The 25,497-nt window shown below is 44.4% G+C and overlaps 1 protein-coding gene across 1 annotated transcript in view; it reads right to left on the reverse strand.

The window, feature by feature from the left end:
• Positions 1-25,497, reverse strand: part of xrcc4 (X-ray repair complementing 4) — a 583,131-nt gene that overhangs the window by 138,217 nt on the left and 419,417 nt on the right. Inside the window, exon 7 of the mRNA XM_085989376.1 lies at positions 22,486-22,621. Coding sequence (XP_085845502.1) covers positions 22,486-22,621 — 136 coding nt within the window. The remainder of the gene's footprint in view (positions 1-22,485; positions 22,622-25,497) is intronic.

Here is a 25,497-nt window from a genome sequence, read left to right on the forward strand (position 1 = left end):
TGAGGGCAATTTTGGGGCGCTTGGTCTCCCTGCCCCTGTGTGTCCCCCCTCTCCCTGTCATGTCTCTCCTGTCCTGTCCTATCCCCTCCCCTCTTCTCCCTCCCGTCCCCTCCTCTCCCCCCCTCTCCCTCCCCCCTCTCTCTCCCTCCCCCCCTCCCTCCCCCCCTCTCTCTCCCTCCCCCCTCTCCCTCCCTCCCCCCCTCTCCTCCCTCCCCCCCTCTCTCTCCCTCCCCCCTTTCCCCCTCTCCCTCCGCGGATCAACACCTCAGGGCCGGCCGGTGCGCGGCTAGCACGTGAGGCCCAGCCGGACTCACCTTAGCTCTCTCCCTCCCTCCCCCTCTCCTCTCCCTCTCCCGCCCCCCTCTCCTCTCCTGTCCCTCCCCCCTCCTCTCCTGTCCCTCCCCCCTCTCCTCTCCTCTCCCTCCCTCTCGCTCCCTGCCCCCCCTCTCCTTTCCCTGCCCCCCCTCTCCTCTCCTCTCCCTCCCTCCCCCTCCGCAGATCAGCGCATCAGGGCTGGCCGGTGCGCGGCCTAGCGCGAGGCCCGGCCAGACTCACCTTAGCTCAGGTCATGCTCCGGGCCGATGTTGACGCGCGTGCTGACTCCCGCCCCGCCAGCCTTTACTAAGATGGTGGCGATGGCCACGCTCAGCTCAGTCCTGCGCCGCCAGCCTTTACCAAGATGGTGGCGATCGCGGGGCGGGACGGGCAGTGCCTAGCGCGGGCGTGGCTGGCTAGGAGAGGCTGAGGCTTCGAGGCCTGCAGGTGGGGTAAGCCTCCAAGGTTGCGGCGCCCGGCGGAGGTAGCGAGTCAAGAGGAAAAAAAAGAGGGTGAAAGGTAGGAAAATTAATCAGCTTAGAAAAAATATTTACAAATTAATTTACTTTTTTTTAAAAAAACAATTTCCCCTCCACACACACAGAAAGTGGGAAAAATAAAGACACAGAAAGTGGGAAAAATAGAGAGTTAGGAATCAAGATGGCGGCCACTCACCTCAGCTCAGAAGGATTAGGCCCGCCCACACACGCAATGAAATGCCCCCCGTGACGCACCGATTGGTCAACCATCAGGTTAATCCCCTGTACGATTGGTCAACCATCACGTCACTCAACGCTAATGAGCGGAATGTTGCCGTTTTTTGAAGCTTTTTTGTATACTGTCTGAACAATTTTTGTCTGACCAAAAAGTAAATATGCCTATTAGAGTCCCCTAATGATAAGCTTTCTTTTGATATAACATATGTGTAGGTACGCTCTGTAGCTTTTGATTGTATAGCCGGACAGACAGACAAACAGACAGAAAGACAGACGGACGGACGGGTTTATATATATAGATAGATAGATGATCTAGACGAGGGAACTAGATGTAATAGCTCCAAGTTTGCAGACGACACAAAGCTGGGTGGGCGTGTGTGCTGTGAGGAGGATGCCGAGAAACTCCAGTATGATTTGGACAGGTTGGGTGATTATACTGCATCTGCCATGCATCTGCCCAATGTGGATAAATGCGAGGTTATCCACTTTGGTGGCAAAAACAGGAAGGCAGATTATTAACTGAATGGCAATAGATTGGGAGAAGGGGAAGTGCAACGAGACGTGGGTGTCCTTTTGCACGTCGCTGAAGGTAAGCATGCAGGTGCAGTAGGCGGTTAAGAAGGCAAATTATATGTTGGCCTTTGTAGTGAGAGGGTTTGAGTACAGGAACAAGGGTGTCTTGCTGCAGTTGTACAGGGCCTTGGTGAGACCACACCTTGAGTATTGTGTGCAGTTTTGGTCGCCTTATCTGAGGAAGGATGTTCTTGCCATGGAGGGAGTGCAGCAAAGATTCACCAGACTGATACCTGGGATGGCAGGAATGACATATGAGGAGAGATTGGGTCGATTGGGCTTATACTCGCTGGAGTATATGAGAGGGGATCTCATTGAAACTTATAAAATTCTAACAGGGCTAGACAGACTAGATGCAGGAAGGATGTCCCCGATGGCCGGGAGTCCAGAACCAGGGGTCACAGTCTAAGGATAAGGGGCAATACATTTAGGACAGAGATGAGGAGGAATTTCTTCACCCAGAGAGTGGTGAACCTGTGGAATTCTCTACCACAGAAGGCAGTTGAGGCCAATTCATTAAATATATTCAAGAAGGAGTTAGATATATTTCTTAAGGCTAAAGGGATCAAGGGATATGGGGAGAAGGCAGTGACAGAGTACTGAGTTTGGATGATCAGCCATGATCTCATTGAATGGCGGAGCAGGCTCGAGGGGCCGAATGGCCTACTCCTGCTCCTATCTTCTATGTTTCTATGTCCCATTCCCCCGCTCTATCCCCGTAGCCCTGCACGTTTATTTCCCTCAAGTGCCTATCCAGTCTCCCCTTGAAAACTTTGAGTGTGTCCGCTTCTACCACTTCCGTCTGCAGTGAGTTCCAGGTCCTCACCACTCGCTGCGTAAAAATGTTTTTCCTCTCATCCCCCCTGTATCGCTTGCCCAAAACCTTAAATCTGTGTCCCCCTAGGCTTTGTACCATCAATTAGTGGGAACAGCCTTTCCCCGTATAGCCTATCCAAACCCGTCATAATCTTGTACACCTCTATCAAATCACCCCTCAACCTCCTTTGCTCTAATGAAAACAAATCCAGCTTCTCCAACCTGTCCTTGTAGCTAAGGTCCCCCATTCCCGGAACCATTCTGGTAAATCTCCTCTGCACCCTCTCAAGGGCTTTCACATGCTTCCTAAAGTGTGATGACCAGAACTGGATGCAATACTCCAGTTGTGGCCTAACCAGTGCTTTATAAAGGTTCAGCATAACTTCTCTACTTTTGTACTCAATACCTCTATTTATGAAATCCAAGATCCCATATGTTTTGCTAACCAATCTCTCAATATGTCCTACCACCTTCAGGGACCTACACACATTAACTCCCAGGTCCCTCTGTCCCTGTATACTCTTTAAAACTGTACCATTAAGTGCATATTGCCTCTCCTTGTTCCTTCTGCCAAAATGCATCACCTCATACTTCTCTGTATTAAATTCCATCTGCCACTTGTCTGCCCATTCTGCTAGCCTTTCTATGTCCTGGTGCAGTCGATTGGTATCATCCTCACTGTTTGCCATCCCACCCACCCCCCCCACCCCCAAAGTTTGGTGTCATCGACAACTTTTTATTCCAATATCTAGGTCATTTATATATATCAAAAAAAGCAGTGGCCCTGAAGTGTTTTCAAAAGCACTTAAAAGTCTTAAGTCAGGAATTATAGATAATGCTGTCCAGACCCTCATTCCCCACCTGTTTGCTTTTATCCTTTTACTGTTCAAAGTAATATTAATTGGATTTATTATCAGTGCTGGCACAACACATACCCTTTCTTTCAAGGCATGCTATAGCATTGACTTTGGTGGATGGTATTAATGATCAGATCTGACCAGCGTATGTGGAAAACCATCACATCATGTGCTACTGTGGCTGCAGGAATTCTGGGCCAGTAGAATAGTAATGGTTTGTTGCTAGGGATTCTTTCATTAAAACACTCAATTTGTATCAAACCCCCTCTATCAGTATATATAATTATTATAATAACTATTAAAGGAACTGCTGGTAAGATGAGAATGAAAGACTTATAGCAATCTGAAATTAACATTCTGCATAAATATGTTGATTGAAAATGTTGATAATCATTCTTAAAGAGCAGTTGAAATATGAATAGAATAGAAACCATGTACTGTATATAGAAATAGAAAAGGCACCTAACAGTTTTATTTAGTGTTATTCTTGGAGACTGTTAAGTAAAGGAATAAACAGAAGAAACCACTTAGTGTGGTCTGCTGGAACTTCAAATTTGTAGACGCTAACCAATAAGCATATAAAATATTTAAAGTTCAAGGATCAGAATCATAGAATCATACAATACAGGAGGCCATTCAGCCGATCACACCTGTGCTGGCTCCTTGGAAGAGCTGTCCAATTAGTCCCACTCCCCTGCTCTTTCCCCATAACTGGGAAGATTTTCCTTTTCAGAATATATCCACTTCCCTTTTGAAAGTTATGATTGAATCTGCTTCTACCACCCTTTCAGGCAGTGCATTCCAAATCATAAACTGCTGTGTAAAAACAATTTTCATCTCCTCTCTAGTTCTTTTGCCAATTATCTTAAATCCGTGTCCTCTGGTTACTGACCCTTCTGTCGTGGAAACAGCTTCTCCTTATTCATTCATGTTGCTATCTCAACATATTGAGGATTGTGTAAATGATACATTCCTTTCAAATTCACATTATAAAATGAAATGAATAAAAGTTACTCCACCGTTCAATATTCAGTTCCTCACAATATTCACCTCCTCCCATCCCAACGCTATAGCTGAGACCTGGAACTTTTAATGCAGCAAATTGCAAACACAAGTCCAAGTTCTTCTCCCCTTTGGCATTGTACACACTTTATCTTATAACATTCTAGTGAATCTGCACTGCTGCTTGGAATTACCTGCATATTTGCACCCAGATTACAACCAGATTTTCAGGCATAGCAGGCAACAAGGTAAATTTTCTAGTGTTTTATTGCAATTTTTTGAATTTGTTTTTAATATTTATCCTCACTGAGACCTGCACTGTATTTTCGGTTTCTTTGAATGAATTTTTATAGCATAAGTATGACACATTAAAAATTGAAAAGCTTCTCCAATGCAGGTTTTTATTCAATGCTATGCCTAATGTGTATGAATGATGGTTAAATGAGTTAAAACTTTCATAATTGAAGAAATACATGCTGTGAGGTTGGTGCTTTCCTTGGGCCCTGATTGACATCTATTTTACATTCAGGTGTATTGTAATGAGATCTGCAGGAAATTTGAGTATAGCTTGACATCGGCAGAATGGCCACATGGTCGGGTCGAACTTCCAGATTGTGCCCATGGAGGAAATGCCTGGCTTGCATCTTTTTCATTGGTTTTATATCCTTCCTATAATGGTGTGCCCAAAACTGTACACAATACTCTAGCTCCAGTTTAAGGTCTTGTACAAGTTCAATATTGCTTCCTTGGTTTTGTAGCTCTGGCTATAGATACAAAACCAAGGATATGTTTGCCTCTTTTTGGTCTTACCTATTGTCGATGCTACCTTTAATGACCTGTGTAGGTTCATGTGAAGGTCACCCTGCTTCTCTACTTTAAAATCTTACAATTTGAAGAGTATTTCTTTTCCCCCCATCTTCCAAAATGTACTTCACATTTTTCTACACTGAACTGCATCTGCCACCTATCTGCCATCCTGTTAGACTACCCATGCTCTCTTTCAATTTTTCACATTTTCCCTACCCTTCAATTTGGTGTCATCAACAAATTTAAACTTGTTCCCACTAAGTGGCTGCAGGGTGATCGCCTCCTGCAGTATGGTCTCCAGGAACCCTTCTTGTTCCTGCATAGTATGGAATGTTTCCAATTGTTTCTCAAGTTCAATAAACTTGAGTTTGAGTGACTTTAACTGCGGTTGTTCTATAAACTCAGCTTCCTGAAACTCCTGCATCATTCAAGTTCCACAAAACATAGGTTTCCACTGTCCTGCCACAGTAATGAACTGAAAGGACCCTAAATTCAAAGAATTGAAAGTTGGTTAAAGCCATCGACACTTCAGTGCTGAACTACAGTTCAGTCCAAATGACCTCACTCAGCTGTCATCTCACTCTATGATTGCTCACAATTCTATTGCCCCTCAATTTACAATCTACTTGAATCCTCTCAAAACAACATGCACATGCTTCCATGCCTGATCCTTCAGATTTAAGCCCACAAAGTCTCAGTACCCAACTTCTATTTGGGCCAAACTCATTTCCTTACCTTCTCTAAGCAAAATTCACGGTCAGCATCACACTCGGTCAGCCTCTCGCAGCTGAATGAGTCTCAAGACTTTTTACATAACCGTAACCCCTCATCCTTGGTACCATCTCAATGAATTTATGCTGCACATTTTCCATTTTAAAGCTATCTTATAATGGGATTCAGAAAGCTGCACATAGTACTCTAACTGCAGCAATAATTAAGGTATTGTAAACATTCCCGCCTTGCTTTTGTATTTTATACTAGATACAAAATGAAGGATTCCATTTGCTTTTTTTAATAACTTATCTACTTGTACTGCTACGTTTTGTGACCTGTATATATTGAAGGGCTGAATGGCCTACTCCTGCTCCTCCTACTTATGTATATGCACACCAAATATACTGCTAGTACTGGTGGTCTACTCAGTTTAAAGTTTTACTATTTATGGTGTAGTTCTTTTCCTTATTCTTCTTTCTCAAATGCTTTACAATTTTCTACATTGAACTGCATTACATTATATCTTTGCTCATCCATTGTAATAAACAATTTGTAATTTAGCCCCAATTAAACGGTCTATCTTCATCCACGTCATGAATGGGAAGTAATAGTACAACTATACCGATCACTGGTCAGACACCATTTGCGATATTTTGTGCTGTTTTGGGCATCTATCATAGGAAGAAATTACAGCAACAATTCACCAGGATGATTCCTGAGAGGAACATACTGAGTTATGATGAGAGACTGAGTAAACTTGGGTTACAGTCTCAGAGACAGGTGATGAAGCAGTGGTCCAACTGAGGCATTTAAAATAATGAAGTGAATTGAGAGGGTAAATAGGGAATGACTCTTCCATCTAGTATGGAAATCCAGAACAAGTTGGGATAATTTAGAATTTAAACTAAGTTGGTTGAAAAATAATCCATCAAAAATTCAGAAAAGGTTTGTGAGAATGGTCCAGATGCAAAAATCAATTGCGGTGTTTAAAAGGGAGATGGATATTTACTTGGGATATGGAGAAAAGGAATTAGGGTTGTAGAGCTACCATGGCTAACAAAATTGAGGACCAGGTTTGATGGGCCAATTGGCCTATTCTATTTCTATATTTGCACCAGTTGGCATCTATATGTATCTTGTTCTAGCTCCAACATTCTCAACAGATGCCAGTTCCCAGTCTAGCTGAGCGAGATGGTGCACAATCTCAGAGTTTTGCTTGACTCTAAACTGCTCTTATTACCCCAAATCTTGTTAGTCACCAAAAATTCATTTTTCCATCTCAAATGTTACACTGTACCCTTAACTCTCTTCTGCTGTTGCCAAACCCCTAATCCATGCCTTCATCATCTCAAAAATTGATTTCTTGAATTCTTTCCTCACCATCTTACCTTTCACCAGCTAGTTAATCCAGAATTCTGCAGCCTGAGCCCTCTCTCACACAAAGTCCTGGACATCCATCACCCTTATCCGTTCCAAGAATCACTGACTCATTCCACTCTTGTGGAATGCAGACATTGCCCAGCTATAAGGTAATTCTGAGTACTCTTACCTTATCTGATTTCAATGTCCTGGTTTTCAAATTCTTTCATGATTTGCTTCACTTTATCTCAGTGATCTTCTCCAGGCACATGTCTCAGGCCAGACCAGCAGGTCCTCTGATTCTGAATGACTGCTTGTTCCCTGCTCTGCCTACACTCCACCACTGGAGGCTGATCTTTCAAGATGAGTATGCTTCTGCTCTTCAGAATTCTCTCCCCAAACCACTGTGCCTTTCTACCCCTGTCCCTTCCTTTAAAAGCCTCCTAAAAACCTAACACTGCAACCATGTTTTTGGTCCCCATTCCCCACACCCCCACCATTAACCTTTTTAAACGGTTAAACGGTCTGAAGTTCTTCACTTGCCCTTTGTAAATTACTTGCAGACATTTTTCTATGTGAGCAGCACCAGAGATGCAAAGTAGTAGTTGTAACAACTGTCTCTATTAATGTGCTTTAAATGTTGGTTATCATAAGGGTGGAGCGAAGCAGAGGATTGGGACATGGGTAGGCAGGAGAGGCAGCACGGTCTTCAGGACTCAGGTGAGTGGACAGGAAGAAGCAGCAGCAGCAATGGGACTTGAGTGGGTAGAAACAGAGGCTAAACAGGTCAATGATAACACCTTTGGGCTGGACTTTGTCAATGGGGAGCTTTTGGAGGTGGGACTCCCACTTGTCGGGTTTTAGTCCCGCCTCATCGACTTGTGGCCAACCCACGCTATTTTCCCTTGATTGACCAATGGGTTTAGCAGGCCAATTAAGGGAAAGCCGGTTACAGGTGACGTCAGCGAGTGACGTTTCATCTGTCGAGCTTTTGACAGATGAAATGTCATTGTTTGACAGCTCGGTGAAGCTGTCAAAAACTGACAATCTGTCTTCTAAGTTGAGTCTTTACTCAAGACTCAATTAGAAAGCCTTCCTGAGCAGAAAGCAGCAGCTTTTGACAGTTCAGCGGCCATTCTGCTTTCTGTGCCGGTGAGCTGAGGGACTCCCGAGGCCTGAAGGGAGGAAGCCTGCAGGAAGAAGTAAAGGTAAGTAAAACTTATTAAAACACTTTACACACACCTCACACACTTACCTCTGCACACATGCACCCATCACTCACCTGCACACCGGACATCTCGGCCGCTCCGACCCCCGCAGACCGACAGCCCGCCTCGCTGACCCTGGCGAGGTTCGGAGCCGTCGGGAAGCCCACACTTCAGGGTTCAAAATAGGGATTTGCCAAAAAACTGCCTGTTAACTACCTGTTAACAGGCAGTTAATTGGCACTAATCCCCTTCCCGCCTCGAGGAGACGGGACCCGGCGCGGGTCGGGTACCCGCCTCCTGGGAAGATGGCACGGAGGTGGGATGGGGGCAGAATGGGTACCCGCCCCCAGATTCTGCCATTTTCCCGGCAGTCCTGCCTCCAAACCCGCCTCCCCAGGGCTGGCAAAATCACCCCCTTAGTAACTAACCATCCTGCAGCTTTGTGTCTATTTCAGGTTTTCTATGTGCTGCTGGGTTTGGCTGTTTAAAATAACAAAAATATTACTTGGAGTATTACCAGAAAAATTATTTATCTGTCTAAAGTATTCTTCCTAGTTATTTAAACAAATTAAACCCTCCCCATTTCATTTTGTGAAGAAAATAGCCTCAGCATAACTGCAATGCTGTTGAGGCTATTTCCTTGCTGATTCCCCTGTGGACCTTTGGTGGACCAATGTGGAAGCACAACAGAACTTTACTGGAGAGTGTTGATTAATATTTATTAGGGATTTGTAATGCTGCATTCCAATGGTCAATACAATGGCCCAGAACTTGGTGTCGGGGGCTTGCCGCACGTGCAAGCCCCCGATGTGCGCTCACCCTGCGCGCCGACATCTGAAACCTGGCCCGCAGTGGATTTCCTTTCAGTGGCCAGGTTCTGATGTCGGCGCGCTGTGCTAACCTGACCCAGCGGCGTAGCTAGTGCGATGTGCCGGCTGGGATCAGGTGAGCACTGTTCAGCCAATCAGGGGAGGGGAAACTTCATTCATAAGTTTGAGAGTAAGAACTGTCAAACTCATGAGAAGTACTGCACCCCAAAACACTACTTAAACTTTAAATAAAATTTAAAAAAACATCCCAATCGTTAAATTAAGTATAAATAAGTTTAAAAAAATAATTTAAACAATTTTTTTTTTTGAAAAAAATAAATTTTTAATAAAAAGGGTCTAAAACTAAACTTACCTTATTGTAGGTTCTTTAAAATAATAAACCTGTGGAAAAAAAAATTCTAAATTGCACTAAAACACCACTTACCTGTAAAAATAAATACTTACGTGTGCTTTTTACAAGCGTAAAGACCGGAGGCCTTTACACATGCGTAAATCCCCCAAAACAGAGGAAATCCAAGACGCACGCGCTGCCCCCTACAGCGCACGCGCTAGTCTCTTCAACTCTTGGGTTGGAGGAGAGGAAATGCCGGTTTTCAGCGCATGCGCTGTGCATGCTGAAAACCGGCATTTCCTCCGGCCAGACGCGTGAGTACCCCTTCCGTACTGACGCGTTTGGGGAGGAATTTCTGCCCCAATATTGGATCAGTGCCATGCAGCACCTGTGCCGCACATACTTGTGAAACTAAATATTGGTGTTTCAACATCCTAACTAAATAATCTTGTTTAAAAGTATATCCCAAGATTTAGAATTATGGATAAAATATTGGGTTAATACTGCAAAATTTTGAGACAAGTGTGGAGTGTGCACTGCGCTTCAAGTAGAGAACAATATTTAACAAACTATTCAAAAATTCAGATCTGAGGGAAGAACAGCAATAAAACACACAGTAACCTCAAGTGAAGTACTAGGTGGGTTGGAGACTCACAGTGTATGCTAGCTTAGTGATTGGTTCAGAGCTGCAGAGGCCCGGGAGTAGATCACACACCCACCCATTTTATCAGGAGAAAAAGACAAGGAAATAGATGCAAAAAAGGGCTTGGCTGAGCACCAAAAACATTTCTGACGCTGTTAATTTTGCTATGGTTACTATACAAAGCATTTTCCATTTTCATGTTTTGAGCATTCCTGAATTCACAAAAAGTTCTAAATATTACTTTGTTCCCCTCAATTTTCTCCAATTTCATAGACAAATCCTATTTTCACACAGGCTGTTCAGCACTTCTCCATCAGTCAGGAGACTGGAATAGTTTAAGACACAAACTGTTCCACGCCCTTTGTGAGTGCTTGTCTGTGATTGGCTAGGAGGAGGCACTATTCAATTGTAGCAGTTTCTTCCCCTGCTTGAGATGGAGCACCTTGATACCCTTGTGCTGCTCCATTCAACAACCCTGGGGAAACCAGAAGAAAGTGACCAATTCTGCTTGGGTGCAAACAGAAACGGAAGCAATGCACGTAGTTACAGGTTACGGAACCAAGGCGGATAGATGCAGTTAAGATACAGATCAACATGATCTAACTGAATGGCAGAATAGGCTCGAGGGGCTGAATGGGCTACTCCAATTCCTATGTTCATAGTTGCATAAAGGCAGACATTTGTTTAATACATTCTGGATGGATGACTTAGCAAAGAAACTCTCTGACCTTCCAATCCTATTCAAGAAAACTACTGATCTTCTGATAGGTCTGGAACTGTAAGAAGTACAAAACAAATCTATGATTAGAAATATATGCTGTTCCAGGCCAAACAAATCTATGATTAGAAATATATGCTGTTCCAGGCCAAACAAATCTACGATTAGAAATATATGCTGTTCCAGGCCAATCCTTCGATTTAGAATTGTTTATGAACATTAATGATATGTTTACTTTACGCTCAGTTACTGTGTTAGATGTTGTAATTAGTGAATCAAGTCACAGAATTTGAATATGTTTTTCAAATACTGATTGAAACTTACCCAAAGATGATAAAACAGACAGTGGGTATTGGAAACCCCTAGGCTGAGAGAGGGCAATATTTTTTCTTGGCCAGAATGACATATTCCACCCAACGTGTGCATTATTACATCCTGAAGCTAAATTCAATAAAGCCACAGGAAATGTTAAACACATTTTAGTCATCGAACAGACTGTAGTGTTTCTGCTGGATGACATTTGAGACAGTGATCTTAACAGTGTATCAATTGGCACAACATACTTTTGTTATATTGCCAGGTGATGTCACCCATGAGCTTATCCTGTGAAAAGCAGAAAGCAAACTGCCTGGAGAATCCCTTGCACAACTGAGTGACTTCCCTGTACCTATAGTGGTGATATGATTTTCCCTTCAGTTGAAAAGACAGCAGAGCTCTTTAGTGGGCACATTAATATCTGCTTGTGCCCTGCCTTACTGCTGTCATTGGATGCTGAAAAGTCATTTGAAGGGCACTTCATAAAAGGAGTCATAGGTAGAGCTGTACCCTTTTTTTGTGGTGACATTGCTCACTGACTTGAGCCTTTGCTCTCGGGTTCTAGCAGGAGGTGTGTGGGGTTGCACAGCTTTCTGCTGCATTGGAGTAAAAATAGAGCAAAGAAACATTTCCTATTTTGTTTCCATTATCTCTTGAACTGCTGGCACCTGCAGTAGAAACTCACCAGGTTAGCAACAGGCTGGCAGGAGAGGCTCAGAGCATTGCAATTCATTATATGTCGGCATACTTGGTTTATGCCATCCAGAATTACTCCCCAGCATTGAAATATTTACAACATTTGGTGCGACGCAAGATTAACTGCGGAAAGTCAGAGCCAACAAAGCCTTAACGACTCCTTAAGTCGTATAAATTATGTTAATGTACTTTGTCAATCTTTCTCAGAGCTGCACAACCTATAGAAAGAGCGAGCTTGCATTTATATAGCACCTTTTACAACCTCAGGACATCCCAAAGCGCTTCACAGCCAATTAATTACTTTTGAAGTATGTTCACTGTAAGGAAACGCAGCAGCCAATTTGTGTATGGTCCCACAAACAGTAATGAAATAAATAACCAATCAAACTGTTTTCGTGGTGTTGGTTGAGGGATAAATATTGGCCAGGATACCGGGAGAACTCCTTTGCTTTTCTTCAAATAGTGCCTTGGGATCTTTTACATCTATCCAATAGGGCAGATGGAATTTCAGTTTAACATCTCATCCGAGAGATGTACTCCCTCAGTACTGCACTGGAGTGTCAGCCATGATTATGTGCTCATGTCCTGGAGTGAGGCTTGAATCCACAACCTTCTGACTCAGAAGCGAGTGAACTACCACTTGTATGGACATGATTCATTGGTCCAATTTATTCTCTTCTTTTAGTCAAGAGAGAATTTTCTAGATTTCGCACTCACCCATTACACCAGCACAAAGATGCATCCCTGCATCTGGACAATGTTCTAAGGTTGGAGTCATTTGAATAGTTTCGCTGGAAGTACAGAGAATGGCTGGAGTAGGTCCAGGGGAGGGTAACATGCCTAGTGACCTTTGTACTGCCTACAAGTTAATGTACAATGTAAAAATTTTCCAAAACGATGTTTTAGCACCTGCAGTAGCAATTAAAGGTCCCCCTCCATCGCACATAGTAACATTGGACGCCGGGACAAGCAGGCATTCCTTGCAGCCTCCTTCTCTGTTGCTTCTCTGTTTCTTTCTCAGTCCTTAAATCTCATTGGTTAAGTCGATACACTGTTGGTCCTGCTGTCCCCCAAGGTCCCAGATGCCCCGTTGCCTATGCCATGCCGCTATCAACACGCACTTCCAGCAAGTTATGGCGCAAAATAATTTCAAGCCGAAGAGTGCAGGGAAAAGTCTAACAACGTATGCCATGAGATGCCCCGTCCCAGCAAGATCCGGCCCATTTGGCCCAGATTTTGCTGAAAAAGTAACAGTGTGTGAACGACGCACACAGTTGTTAATGTGAAAATTGGCCTGCAACTTGTGGCAAGGAAGAGATACTCTGAGAACTGAAAATCACCATAAATTTCTGCCCGATTTATGCTGCTCTGCCGTTTGCTTTGCGAAAACGGCATCTCAACCTTGACCTCCCTGTGAGTTTCATGATGGTGCTATATTTGCACATTATTTGCCCATTAAACTCGTCATAGAAAGTTAAGTCTAGTAATTAATAGTAATTAAAAGTGTGGATTGTTGTTGGAGGTATTAAAAATGTCAAATTTTAAAATGTTTTTCTTACTTTTCCTTTGTTTCTTTTTTCTCTCTCTCAAGCTAATCTTTCTGTCCCCCTCTTTTATTTCAGCAAAAGGGTGCAGGAACAAGTCTAACAGGGCAAGCTGCGAAATGCCCAGTTCCAGCAAAATTTTTTTATTTGTTCATGGGTTGTGGATGTCGCTAGCAAGGCCAGCATTTATTGCCCATTCCTAGTTGCCCTTGAGAAGGTGGTGGTGAGCCACCTTCTTGAACTGCTGCAGTCCGTGTGGTGAAGGTACTCCCACAGTGCTGTTAGGTAGGGAGTTCCAGGATTTTGACCCAGCGACGCTGAAGGAACAGCGATATACTTCCAAGTCAGGATGGTGTGTGACTTGGCGGTGATGGTGTTCCCATGCGCCTGCTGCCCTTGTCCTTCTAGGTGGAAGAGATCGTGGGTTTGGGAGCTGCTGCCGAAGAAGCCTTGGTGAGTTGTTGCAGGGCATCTTATAGATGGTACACACTGCAGCCACGGTGCGCCGGTGGTGGAGGGAGTGAATGTTTATGGTGGTGAATGTGGTGCCAATCAAGCGGGCTGCTTTGCCTTGGATGGTGTTGAGCTTCTTGAGTGTTGTTGGAGCTGCACTCATCCAGGCAAGTGGAGAGTATTACATCACACTCCTTACTTGTGCCTTGTAGATGGTGGAAAGGTTTTGGGAAGTCAGGTGGTGAGACACTCGCTGCAGAATACCCAGCCTCTGACCTGCTCTTGTTGCCACAGTATTTATGCGGCTGGTCCAGTTGTTTCTGGTCAATGGTGACCCCCAGGATGTTGCTGGTGGGGGATTCCGCGATGGTAATGCCGTTGACTGTCAAGGGGCGGTGGTTAGACTCTTGCTTGTTGGAGATAGTCATTGCCTGACACTTGTGTGGTGCGAATGTTACCTGCCACTTATCAGCCTAAGCCTGAATGTTGTCCAGGTCTTGCTGCATGTGGGTATGGACTGCTTCATTATCTGAGGAGTTGCAAATGGCACTGAACACTGTGAAGTCATCAGCGAACATCCTCACTTCTGACCTTATGATGGAGGGAAGGTCATTGATGAAGCAGCTGAAGATGGTTGGACCTAGGACACTGCCCTGAGGAGCTCCTGCAGTGATGTCCTGGGGCTGTGATGATTGGCCTCCAACCAATTTCTGGGCCAATTTCACCTGTACCAGAGCATCACTGCATTAAATGTTAGTGGATTCTAGCAAACAATGCAGACAGATTTTGTGGGTCTCTGGCTGACACCTTTAATGTGTACTAGCCATCTAGGGATTTATTTTAGTCTTGGTTACAAATGAAATACGAAACAAAAGCAGAAACTCCTGATACAGAGAGATTTTATTGCACGTAGCTTTTTTTTTTAAAAAGGAAGGAAAGCCTAGGTAGGGTACTTCATATTTGAAGTGGTGCCCTGTACAGATCTATGTAAATAATATTACATTTGTGGTCTTTTTCTAAAAAAAAGTCACGTTTCTTGCCACAGTAGAGACCACGGCCTAGAAATTCCCTTGGGTTTGCGCCCATTTAGGGGCGCAAGAGTGGGTTGCGCCGGAAGTTGCGTCGCCGCTGAAATTAGGTGGGCCTTTAAATCGGCGTAAGCCGGTAGCGCTGCGCCGGCACCGATGAAGTCATCGGTGTGCGCAGCGCCCCGGTACCGCCCGAAACCACGCCGATCCCCATCTTCAGTAGCGGCCGCCTCTTCCCTGGCGGCCGCTAACAACATTTTGAAAACCTGGCCGTGCTGCAGCCTTAGAGGCGCTACTTAAAGCGGAGGTGCGGCCGGTCGCTTTTTCGGCGGCTGCCTGCCCGCACCTCCTTCCCCGGCCTCCTCCACGCCCCCCCCCGCGGCATTGCCGGCTGGTTTCCGTGGAGCCCGGCACTTCGCCGTTGTGCCGGGCTCTTTTGCTGGCACTTTCAACGGGGCTCCGGCCGTTGCAGGCACCTCCCCCTTAAGAGAAGGGGGAGGCCTGCAGTACAGCAGCCTGCCGCTCTGCATCGGGTGGTGCAGCGGGACCGGCAGCGCTGAAATTCACTTTCAGCGCCCCAAGCGGGGCGGGCACACCCTATACCAGCGCCCGCTTCCGCTTTGGGGCGCTGAAAGTGAATTTGGGGCGGGCACAACTGACTCGGCGGCGGGCGCTAAATTTCCGGCGCAAACGTGCTGGCGGGGCGTCACCGAATTTATAGGCTCACTATTTTGAATGTCCTCCTCTCATGGCCATTCCGGTGACATTACTGTGGTGAGGATCTGCCTGCAAACTAGAGCAACTCTATTAATTTTAATGGGGGTTGTATTTGGACCATCTACAGCACTCAAACCTAGGAAAATATACTACTGATAAATTATGCAGTACAGCCAGTGAATGAAAGTAATCTCATTGGTTACAGGTTGGTTAATGCATTGTGTACTAGATAGGTAACCATTTAGGTATGTGTGACAAAGTAAAAATGAGAACATATGAAGGAGAGAAAGAGAGACACGGAGGCACAGCCATGGAGACAAGAGATAGAGATACACAAACTGAGAGAGTAACTAGTTGCCCGAGTTATATTGGGCTGGATATTAACTCGGAGGCGGGGAGGGGCAGGTGTTGCTTTGAGGTCGGGAAACCCAGAAGAACCAGTTTGCTGCAGGTTCCGCCAAATTCAACATGCTTTATCTCTGTTTCCCTGCTGCAGCCAGGCAGATTGAGAGATTGTCTTCCGCATCGGGACACAGCAGGGAACGGAGAGGAGGGAGAGAGGGATCAGATCGGCTGGCAGGGGGAGGGACTGGAGGCCAGAGGCAAGATCTGGTTTGGGAAGGAGAGAGATCTGTGACCTGAGGGAAGATTGGAGGCCGGGGTCGGGCGTGATCGGAGGCCCGAAGGAAAATCGGATGTTGGGGCGGGTGGGGGCCAGATGATCGGAGGCCTCGTGGAGATCAGAAGAGTCTGGGGGAGGGGCGGGCGAGGAGATCAGAAGAGTCGGGGGAGATCGGAAGGGCCAGGGGGTTGTGAAGCAGGTAAACTGGATCCAGCATGTAAGGCTCTTAACTTACTGGATCCAGCAGTCCTCCCGCCCTTTTAGCTGCTGCGTTTCCCGAGGCCTGGAAAACTTGGCCGGCCAGGGTTGAATTTAAAATTATGGTTAAATATGAGGCACACAGCCTCATTATAATAATTAAATCTGCCTCCTGGGTGTCTTGTTTTGCACACTTTGTACAAAAATAATAAATTGCAGGACAACGGAGTATTACAGTTTAAACTCTTTTAATGAAGCATAAGGTCTGTGATCTGACTCACAACAGTACAGCACCGTGTGGACAAGATGGAGTCAGGACCCCCTGGGTCTTCTAAACAATAGCAGTCCTTACAGATACCTGCAGGCCAATGACAACTCAGCATGTAATCACATGTGAATATAATAGGTATTCCTTACAGATGCCTGCGGGCCAATGATAATTCAGTATGCAAATGTTACACTGTGAATGGGTTGGTCGTCCGCCCCCTGTCCCGTCTCCGTTAAAACCGGAAGTGGGCAGGTTGGGGTTTGGATTGGGATTGGGATTGGGATACAGATTTTTAACATTTTAACATCCCACCCTACCCAATGCCGCCCATTTCTGGGGGTTAAAATTCCCCCCATTGTTTTTTATTTTGATCTAATCAGATAGTTCATACAGTTGATGATAACGATATTTCATACAGTTGATGATAACTGGATGATAATAAGAACATAAGAAGTAGGAGCAGGAGTAGGTCATACGGCCCCTCGGGCCTGCTCCGCCATTCAATTGGATCATGGCTGATCCGAATCTAGACTCGCGTCCACTTCCCTGCCCTCTCCCCGTAACCCCTAATTCCCTTGTCTGCTAGGAAACTGTCTATCTCTGTTTTAAATTTATTTAATGTTGCAGCTTCCACAGCTCTCTGGGGTAGCAAATTCCATAGATTTACTACCCTCTGAGTGAAGAAGTTTCTCCTCATCTCAGTTTTGAAAGGGCAGCCCCTTATTCTAAGATTATGCCCCCTAGTTCTAGTCTCACCCATCAGTGGAAACATCCTCACCGCATCCACCCGATCAATCCCCCTCACAATCTTATATGTTTCGATAAGATCGCCTCTCATTCTTCTGAACTCCAATGAGTAGAGGCCCAACCTATTCAACCTTTCCTCATACGTCAACCCCCTCATCTCCGGAATCAACTGAGTGAACCTTCTCTGAACCGCCTCGAGAGCAAGTATATCTTTTCTTAAATATGGAAACCAAAGCTGCACGCAGTATTCCAGGTGTGGCCTCACCAATACCCTGTATAACTGCAGCAAGACCTCCCTGTTTTTATACTCCATCCCCCTTGCAATAAAAGCCAAGATTCCATTGGCCTTCCTGATCACCTGCTGCACTTGCATACTAACTTTTTGTGTTTCATGCACCAGGACCCTCAGATCCCTTTGTAATGTAGCACTTTGCAGTTTCTCTCCATTTAGATAATAACTTGCTCTTTGATTTTTTCTGCCAAAGTGCATAACCTCACACTTTCCAACATTATATTGCATCTGCCAAATCTCTGCCCACTCACTTAGCCTGTCTATGTCCTTTTGCAGGTTTTTTATGTCCTCCTCACTCACTGCTTTCCCTCCCATCTTTGTATCGTCGGCAAACTTGGATACGTTGCACTCGGTCCCTTCCTCCAAATCGTTAATATAGATTGTAAAGAGTTGGGGTCCCAGCACTGACCCCTGCGGAACACCACTAGCTACTGATTGCCATCCTGAGAATGAACCATTTATCTCAACTCTGTTTTCTGTTAGATAGCCAATCTTCCACCCATGCCAGTATATTACCCCCAATCCCGTGATTTCTTATCTTGATCAGTAATCTTTTGTGTGGAACCTTGTCAAATGCCTTTTGGAAGTCAAATACACTACATCCACTGGTTCCCCTTTATCCACCCTGTATGTTACGTCCTCAAAGAATTCAAGCAAATTTGTCAAACATGACTTCCCCTTCATAAAACCATGCTGACTGTCCAATTAAATTATGTTTATCCAAATGCTCTGTTACTGTTTCCTTAATACAGGAAACTTTGTGTTATCCGGAAGTTGAATGTCCGGCAACTTTGATCTAACGGCAGAAATCAGCAGCCGTTTTGGTTAGGTGTTTTTTTTTCTCCTAGCATTCTTTTCACAGGCAGGCTCTGGAAAGCGTCTTTGTCGCTTAGCAACAGCTTCAGAGACGCTTCCAAGCTACTGGGCCGAGTGTTTACAAGCTGTTGCTGAGCAACAGTGTTTGTGGTCAGACACGGCAGGCTCTAGAAAGCGTCTCTGTATCTTAGCAACAGCTTCAGAGACGCTTCCAAGCCACGGGCCGAGTGTTTACAAGCTGTTGCTGAGCAACAGTGTTTGTGGTCAGATACTGCGATGAAAAGCTCCTATCTGATAACGTTGACGCTGGTCTGTCCGGAGCTTTTAAAAAAACGGCAGTAGCTCGGTCCCATGGGTGCCGGATAGCACAAAGTTTCCTGTAATGGGCTCCAACATTTTGCCAACCACAGATGTTAGGCTAACTGGTCTATAGTTTCCAGCTTTTTGTCTACTTCCCTTCTTAAATAAGGGTGTTACATTAGCAGTTTTCCAATCTGCCGGGACCTTTCTTGAGTCCAGGGAGTTTTGGAAAATAATCACCAATGCATCCACAATCCCTACTGCCACTTCTCTCAAGACCCTAGGAATATGGGAATAATTTGCTCAACCATCAAAGCCACCAGTGGGTAGGCAGTTAGTCTGAATCTGACATTTTCCTCTGTCCTTAGTTTTAAAAAACATTTATAATTTTTATTTAAAAAATTTTTTTTTATTTTTTTATTTTTTATAAACAGATTTAGCAAAACTAACAGAAAAAATATTGAGAAGAGCTCATTTGCCTGGGCGCAACACTCACTTGACCTGGATGACTGTGAAGTGGTTCCCATGCAGCATTTATATTACTGATAGTTTTTAATAGCACTGAAAAGATCACTTTATTTGGAAGTTGAACCTGATAATGCATGAGATTTAGCCACACGCTGCAGGACATTGTTGGGAGAAGGGGAAAGGCAGCAGCAGGTCGTGCCTGTGTTCTTCAAACTAACTTATTAATTCTTACTGACAGCAATAATTATCATTCAAAGTAAAAGATTCAAAGATCTGTTCATTTAAAAACTTAAGAACGGGTCTGCAATGCCAAGATTAATTAAATGTTGAGCAAAATTAAGGAAAGCAGAACAAACCTGAAATGAAGTGCAATTTAAGTTGGCACTGCTTCTATAAAATTTGTTCCACGTAAAGTTAACTCTGGTACAAAATGTTCCTCTACATATAATGACACTGCAAATGTTTGCTGATTCATACCAAGATGCTTGCGTGCAAACCAGTTTTGTACTTACAGTCCAAATTAGAACACAATGTTATAGACCAAAGCTTTGTATTATTCTGCAACATTGTTAATATGGAAAGTGCAGGCCAAACAATTTATGCCAATTACTGTTATGACTTTTACACCTTCACTTCCCATCCTATTTAACAGATACAACATTTCATTTTTTACTGATGTTTTTCCAGCAAGACAGCAGTTCTGCAAATTACCATATTTCCATTTGTTATCCAGAATCTGCCTCAAGTATTCCTGGAGACCAAGTATAGTGTACAATCTACTCATAATTTGAAGTTGCTTAATTGAAATTATTAGTTATGAATTAAAATCATGCAAAAAATGTAAGTTGTTATTTACACCAATCCAAGTTTAGATGTCACTCAACTTTACAGTTTGAAGTACAGGAAACTTTGGTTTATCCGGAGGTTAACTGTCCGGAATGCTCGAGCCACCAGCAAAAATCAGAAGCCGTTTCGTTAGGTTTTTTTTCTTTTTGTTGCTTTTTTTTCACCAGTCAGGCTCTGTAAGGTCTCGCTGAAGCTGTTGCTAAGCTACAGAGATGCTTGCAAGGTACGACTGACTGTTTAGAAGCTGTTGCTAAGCAACAGGGTTTGTTGCCAGATACGGAGCTCAAAATCTTTCAAAATGTTTCAACATTAGCGCTGGTTTGTCCGGCAGTTTTGATGGGACGGCAACAGCTCGGTCCCGTCGGTGCCGGATAGCACAAAGTTTCCTGTAACACCCTATGATTTGTAAAGTTAAGATGGGGTTGAAGTAGGCTGAACTGATCTTTGTTTCAGGTGCATCAAAAACAACATCTTGCAGTCATATAGCATTCCTCACATTAATGAATATTGAGATGGGAAGATGGAGGGGGAGACCAAAAATACAAACAAAGACATGGGCTTTTAGTGGGGTTCTGAAGGCAGGCAGCGGGGTAGCAATGTAGCTTTTGGAGAGAATTCTAAAGGACAGAGGTGTAGTGATTGAAAAACCAGTCACTGATGGTAAACAGAAGGGAGTGGCAAAAACAGTAATCTGGTGTCAGAGGACAGGGATATATGGCTGAAGGAGATCACTCAGATTGGATAAAGTAAAAATATGGAGGCATTTGAAGATGAGGACAACAATCTAGAAGTTGACTTGTTGATATTTGGGAAGCAGCATCACGTGGCAAGGACAGGGGCGATGGGTGGTTGGGAGATGACACACAAAGTAACTGAAGTTTATAAAAGATGGAGGGTAGGAGCTAGGCCAGGAGTGCATTGGAGAAATCAATTCTTGCTAACTCGCAAAAGGTGTTAAATATATATGCCCTGAATTTACACAGAGTTTGTCATCTGCTGCTCTAACTTCAGTGGAACCCTGGAGAAACGTCACAAACAACCATTTTCAGCCATTTATGTCATTGCTCTGGAGTTTCTGGTAATCTTCCCCAAAGTTATGACAGAAGGTTGGGAGAACCCCAACAAAAATTCAGGGCCATAATGACAGGTTGTCATAGGTTTCTTATTCTATGCAGTGAAATAAAATGCAGGCCACTATACTCAAGACTAAATCATGCAATTTGTCCCAACAAACCGGGGTCTAATTCTCCTTGGAGCAGTTTGGGTTAAGGACATTCTTTGTGGTAACTACCGACTTGTTCCAAAATGGAACAGGCTGCATGCACTTGCCCTTACTATAACGATCTGTCATTACAACCCTTTTCCTTAGTCTGATTGAGGGACTATTATAGTCAGAGTAGTGAACAGGGATGGAATGGGCCAATTTGTCACCAACATTTTTATTTTCAACCAATAGAACCACATTATCAATTTTTAATGATCTAACTAGAGGTAGAACCAATGACAAAGTAGATAATATCTACCAAGAACTACACACCTCACAAAATGAAAGTGAAGAATTCTTCCTTCACTGATCTGGAAAACAAGTTTGGATAAGTGCAAATGTTAAATAACACTCATCCCAACCTGGAGCTCTAATTATACTCTTTAGGGACTTCAAAACTCAATATGATAAACTCCTAAAACATGAGCAACCACTTTGCTGTCATTAAAAAATGTTTTTTCTTCCTTTTCATACATAAGGATTAGATTTCACAGGATTATTAGTAAATTCATTTTTGATTCTGAAATTTTATGCACAAGTGGAATAAAAATATAGTTAACATATACTAAGCTAAAGTAAACTGCACATCTCCAGGATCATCTTAATAACCAGTTGCAAGAACGTCTGAACTATTCAGGTGCAACTTTCCATGTTAAATCCACACACATCTCCTAATAGATTGTACAACAGAACAAGAAGCCAGTGAATACCAGAGAAATTCTAAAGGAACAGTTGCTTCACAGTAAGTTGCTAATTAGTTTAAGCCACACCATTTTGGATAATGTTCACTATCACTGTTTTAGAACATATAATTTACATAACCAATTAACTCAATTTTGTTTCTAACTCACCAATGCAATTAGTTTACACACTAAAAAATCCTATAACATTTTAGTCTTGAAATTATACTGTGTGATATTAAGATGCTAATTCTTAATGCGCTTGTATGAAATTCCTCTGTCCACTTCTGCTTCATTTCAAAGCCTTTCATAAAAAACACATTATCGCCTCAAAATTCTCACCTCTTTTCTTGAGAACCTTTTGGGGTCTCTGCCACTTTATTCTTCTGTTGTGGATGCCGATGTCGTCGCATTCGACTTGGTGCTATGTCAACCATGTCATGTAGACTGCTGTCAATGGGATCGCTCTGGGGTGGAACTGAGAAGGATGGGAAACAAATGTAATGAATACCTATATTTTTCACATCTGCATGTCAAACGGTCAGAACTACTGATCTCATACCTAGAACAACAAATTTAACATATAGGCCACCTGGTTGAATTACAGTAAGGCAAGGAGTGGGGTTACCGGCATATTCCCTGATAGTACCGAAGTGGAAAGAGCTGAAATGATTGAAAAATACTTTCCCATATATTTACAACCATCTCCTATTGGTCAATCAATCCTCCCTGTGATAAATCCATGTAGTGAGACAAAGAACTCGAAGAGGCGAGGTATGAGGATTAAGACGAGTACTTTATTGAACGACTGCGAGACAACCAGGAAGGCCTGCTTCCAGGCACTGCACCTTTGCTGACCTTAGCAGGAAGCAAACCTCTGACCTTAGCAGCAGCATTGGCTACAGCACTACCTGGTGGATAACCTTAATCATAACATCCCAGATTACTATATCCCTCCCCCCTTAAGATTTCAGTATGAATTTCTTAACAACCATTCCTGAGGGTCACATAAGGAGTCTCCATTCATCATGTTCCATACTTGATGAATCTAACAGTTCAGTATCAATCTCTCTGGTGGCTTGCGATGCCTTTGTGAACGTCTAACAGTAAAGTCCCTGATTGTTTGTGGTGAAGCCACCAGCTGCTCCTGAGCAGTGCTCAGAGTATCCGACTCTGCAACGATGGTTTCCTCTTGACGAATAGGTTCCTGTGGAATTGTCTCTGTCCCTGGTGGTGGCACCACAGATGCACTTGGATAACTGGGGGCAACCCTGTCTTCAGTCATTGCATCTGGAGCCTTCATTTCAATTTCCCCTTGTCTGGGAAGTATCTGATCTACATGTCTGCGTACTACCCTACCATCTCCCAACATGACCTTGTATGATACTGGACCTGTTATTGAGTCGATGAAGCCAGGAATCCACTTTGGTCCATAACTGAAATTCCTGGTATGGACTGCATCTCCTTCTCCAAAACTTCGGCTTTTTGTTCTTTTGTCATGGTTCTCTTTTTGTTTGTTTTGTCTGTTTTCCATTTTCCTTTTTAGGTCTGGGTGGACAAGGTCAAGAGTGGAGCGTAGTCTACGACCTAATAACATCTCAGCAGGAGAGAGTCCTGTGGTGGATTGAGGTGTTATTCTGTAGCTGAACAGAACCCGTGACACTTTGGCTGCTAAACTCCCTTCTGCACTTTTTTTCATCATCTCCTTAAATGTTTGTACGGCTCTCTCCGCAAGTCCATTCGAGGGCGGATGATATGGAGCCGAGGTCACCTGCACTATGCCATTTTTCTCAAGAACTCTTTTGTCTCTGTACTCACAAAACAAGGGGCCTTGTCACTCACCACGATCTCCGGTAGCCCTTGATTACCGAAGCTCCGACGCAGGCAGTGGCAGAAGCAGAATTTACAGGATAAACATCCATCCATTTGGAATGTGCATCAATGATTATGAGGAACATCTTCCCCATGAATGGACCTGCATAATCTAAGTGCAATCTTCTCCATGGTTTATCCGGCCACTCCCAGAGGTGGAGAGGAGCCACTGCTGGTGCCTTCCGGTGTTCCTGACAAGTGCTGCATGTCTTGACTAGATTTTCTATCTCCTCATCTAGCTTTGGCCACCACAAGTAACTCCTAGCCAAGGTTTTCATACGCGAGACCCCAGGATGACACTGATGTAGTTGCTCTAGGATAGACTGTCGTGCTGGCTGTGGAATAATCACTCGTGCTCCCCACAACACGCAACCATCCTGCACACTCAGCTCTGTTTTCCTGACACTGTAGGGTGTGAAGTCAGCCCCTTCCGGATGCTGTGGCCATCCCCTCACCACATATTCTCGAACTCTAGACAGTACTGGATCTTTACCTGTCCATGTTCTTACTTGCTCTGCAGTCACAAGTGCCGTGTCAGTGTCCTCCAACATCAAAACTCTGTCCTCTGGAGCTGCACGGATAGGTGTGCCTGGCAGTGGAAGACGGCTCAAGGCATCTGCGTTCCCATGGTACTTGCCCGCCTTGTAAATGATGACATACTCATATGCCCTCAACGTCACTGCCCACCTCTGGATCCGGGGTGACACCATCTGTGGAACTGCTTTCATTTCGTTGCAAAGAGAGAGGTTTATGATCGGTGCATATGGTGAACTTCCTGCCATATATGTACTTGTGGAACCTCTGTAACCCAAACATTACTGCTAACCCCTCTTTGTCTAACTGGGAATAGTTTTTTTCCGCTGGTGTTAGAGTTCGGGACATAAACCCTATTGGTCTTTCAGTTCCATCTTCCACGCCGTGTGAAAGAACTGCCCCCACCCCGTAAGGTGAAGCGTCACAAGAGAGAATGATGTCTTTCTCTGCATTGTAGTGAACCAGCACATCCGACGACAGCATCAGTTTCTTGGACTGTTCAAACGAAACCCCCTGCTCCTCTCCCCACTGCGTCTCCTTGCGCAGTAGTTTGTGAAGAGGTGCTAACACAGTTGACAAGTTTGGTAAAAACCTGTTATAATAGTTCAGCAGTCCCAGGTAAGCTTTTAACTCAGCCACATTTGTAGGAGCAGGGGCGTCCTGCAGGGCTTGTACCTTCTCCTTAAGTGGATGGAGCCCGGTGGCGTCCACTGTGTCCCAGGAACACTGCCTCATTCCCCAGGAAAGTGCACTTACTCCTCTTGAGCCGGAACCCTGCCCTCTCCAATCTCTGTAGTACCTCTCTCAGAGTGCTCAGATGCTCCTGGTCGGTTCTTCCCGTCACCAGAATGTCATCCAGGTAGATGGAAACATGTGGAATCCCTTGCAGTACACCTTCGATTGTCCTCTGGAAAATAGCTGGACTAGATGAGACACCAAACGGTAAGC

This window comes from Somniosus microcephalus, chromosome 1 (genome assembly GCF_052327205.1).
Source record: "Somniosus microcephalus isolate GS21.2 chromosome 1, FLI_Smic_1.0, whole genome shotgun sequence".
Taxonomy (NCBI): domain Eukaryota; kingdom Metazoa; phylum Chordata; class Chondrichthyes; order Squaliformes; family Somniosidae; genus Somniosus; species Somniosus microcephalus.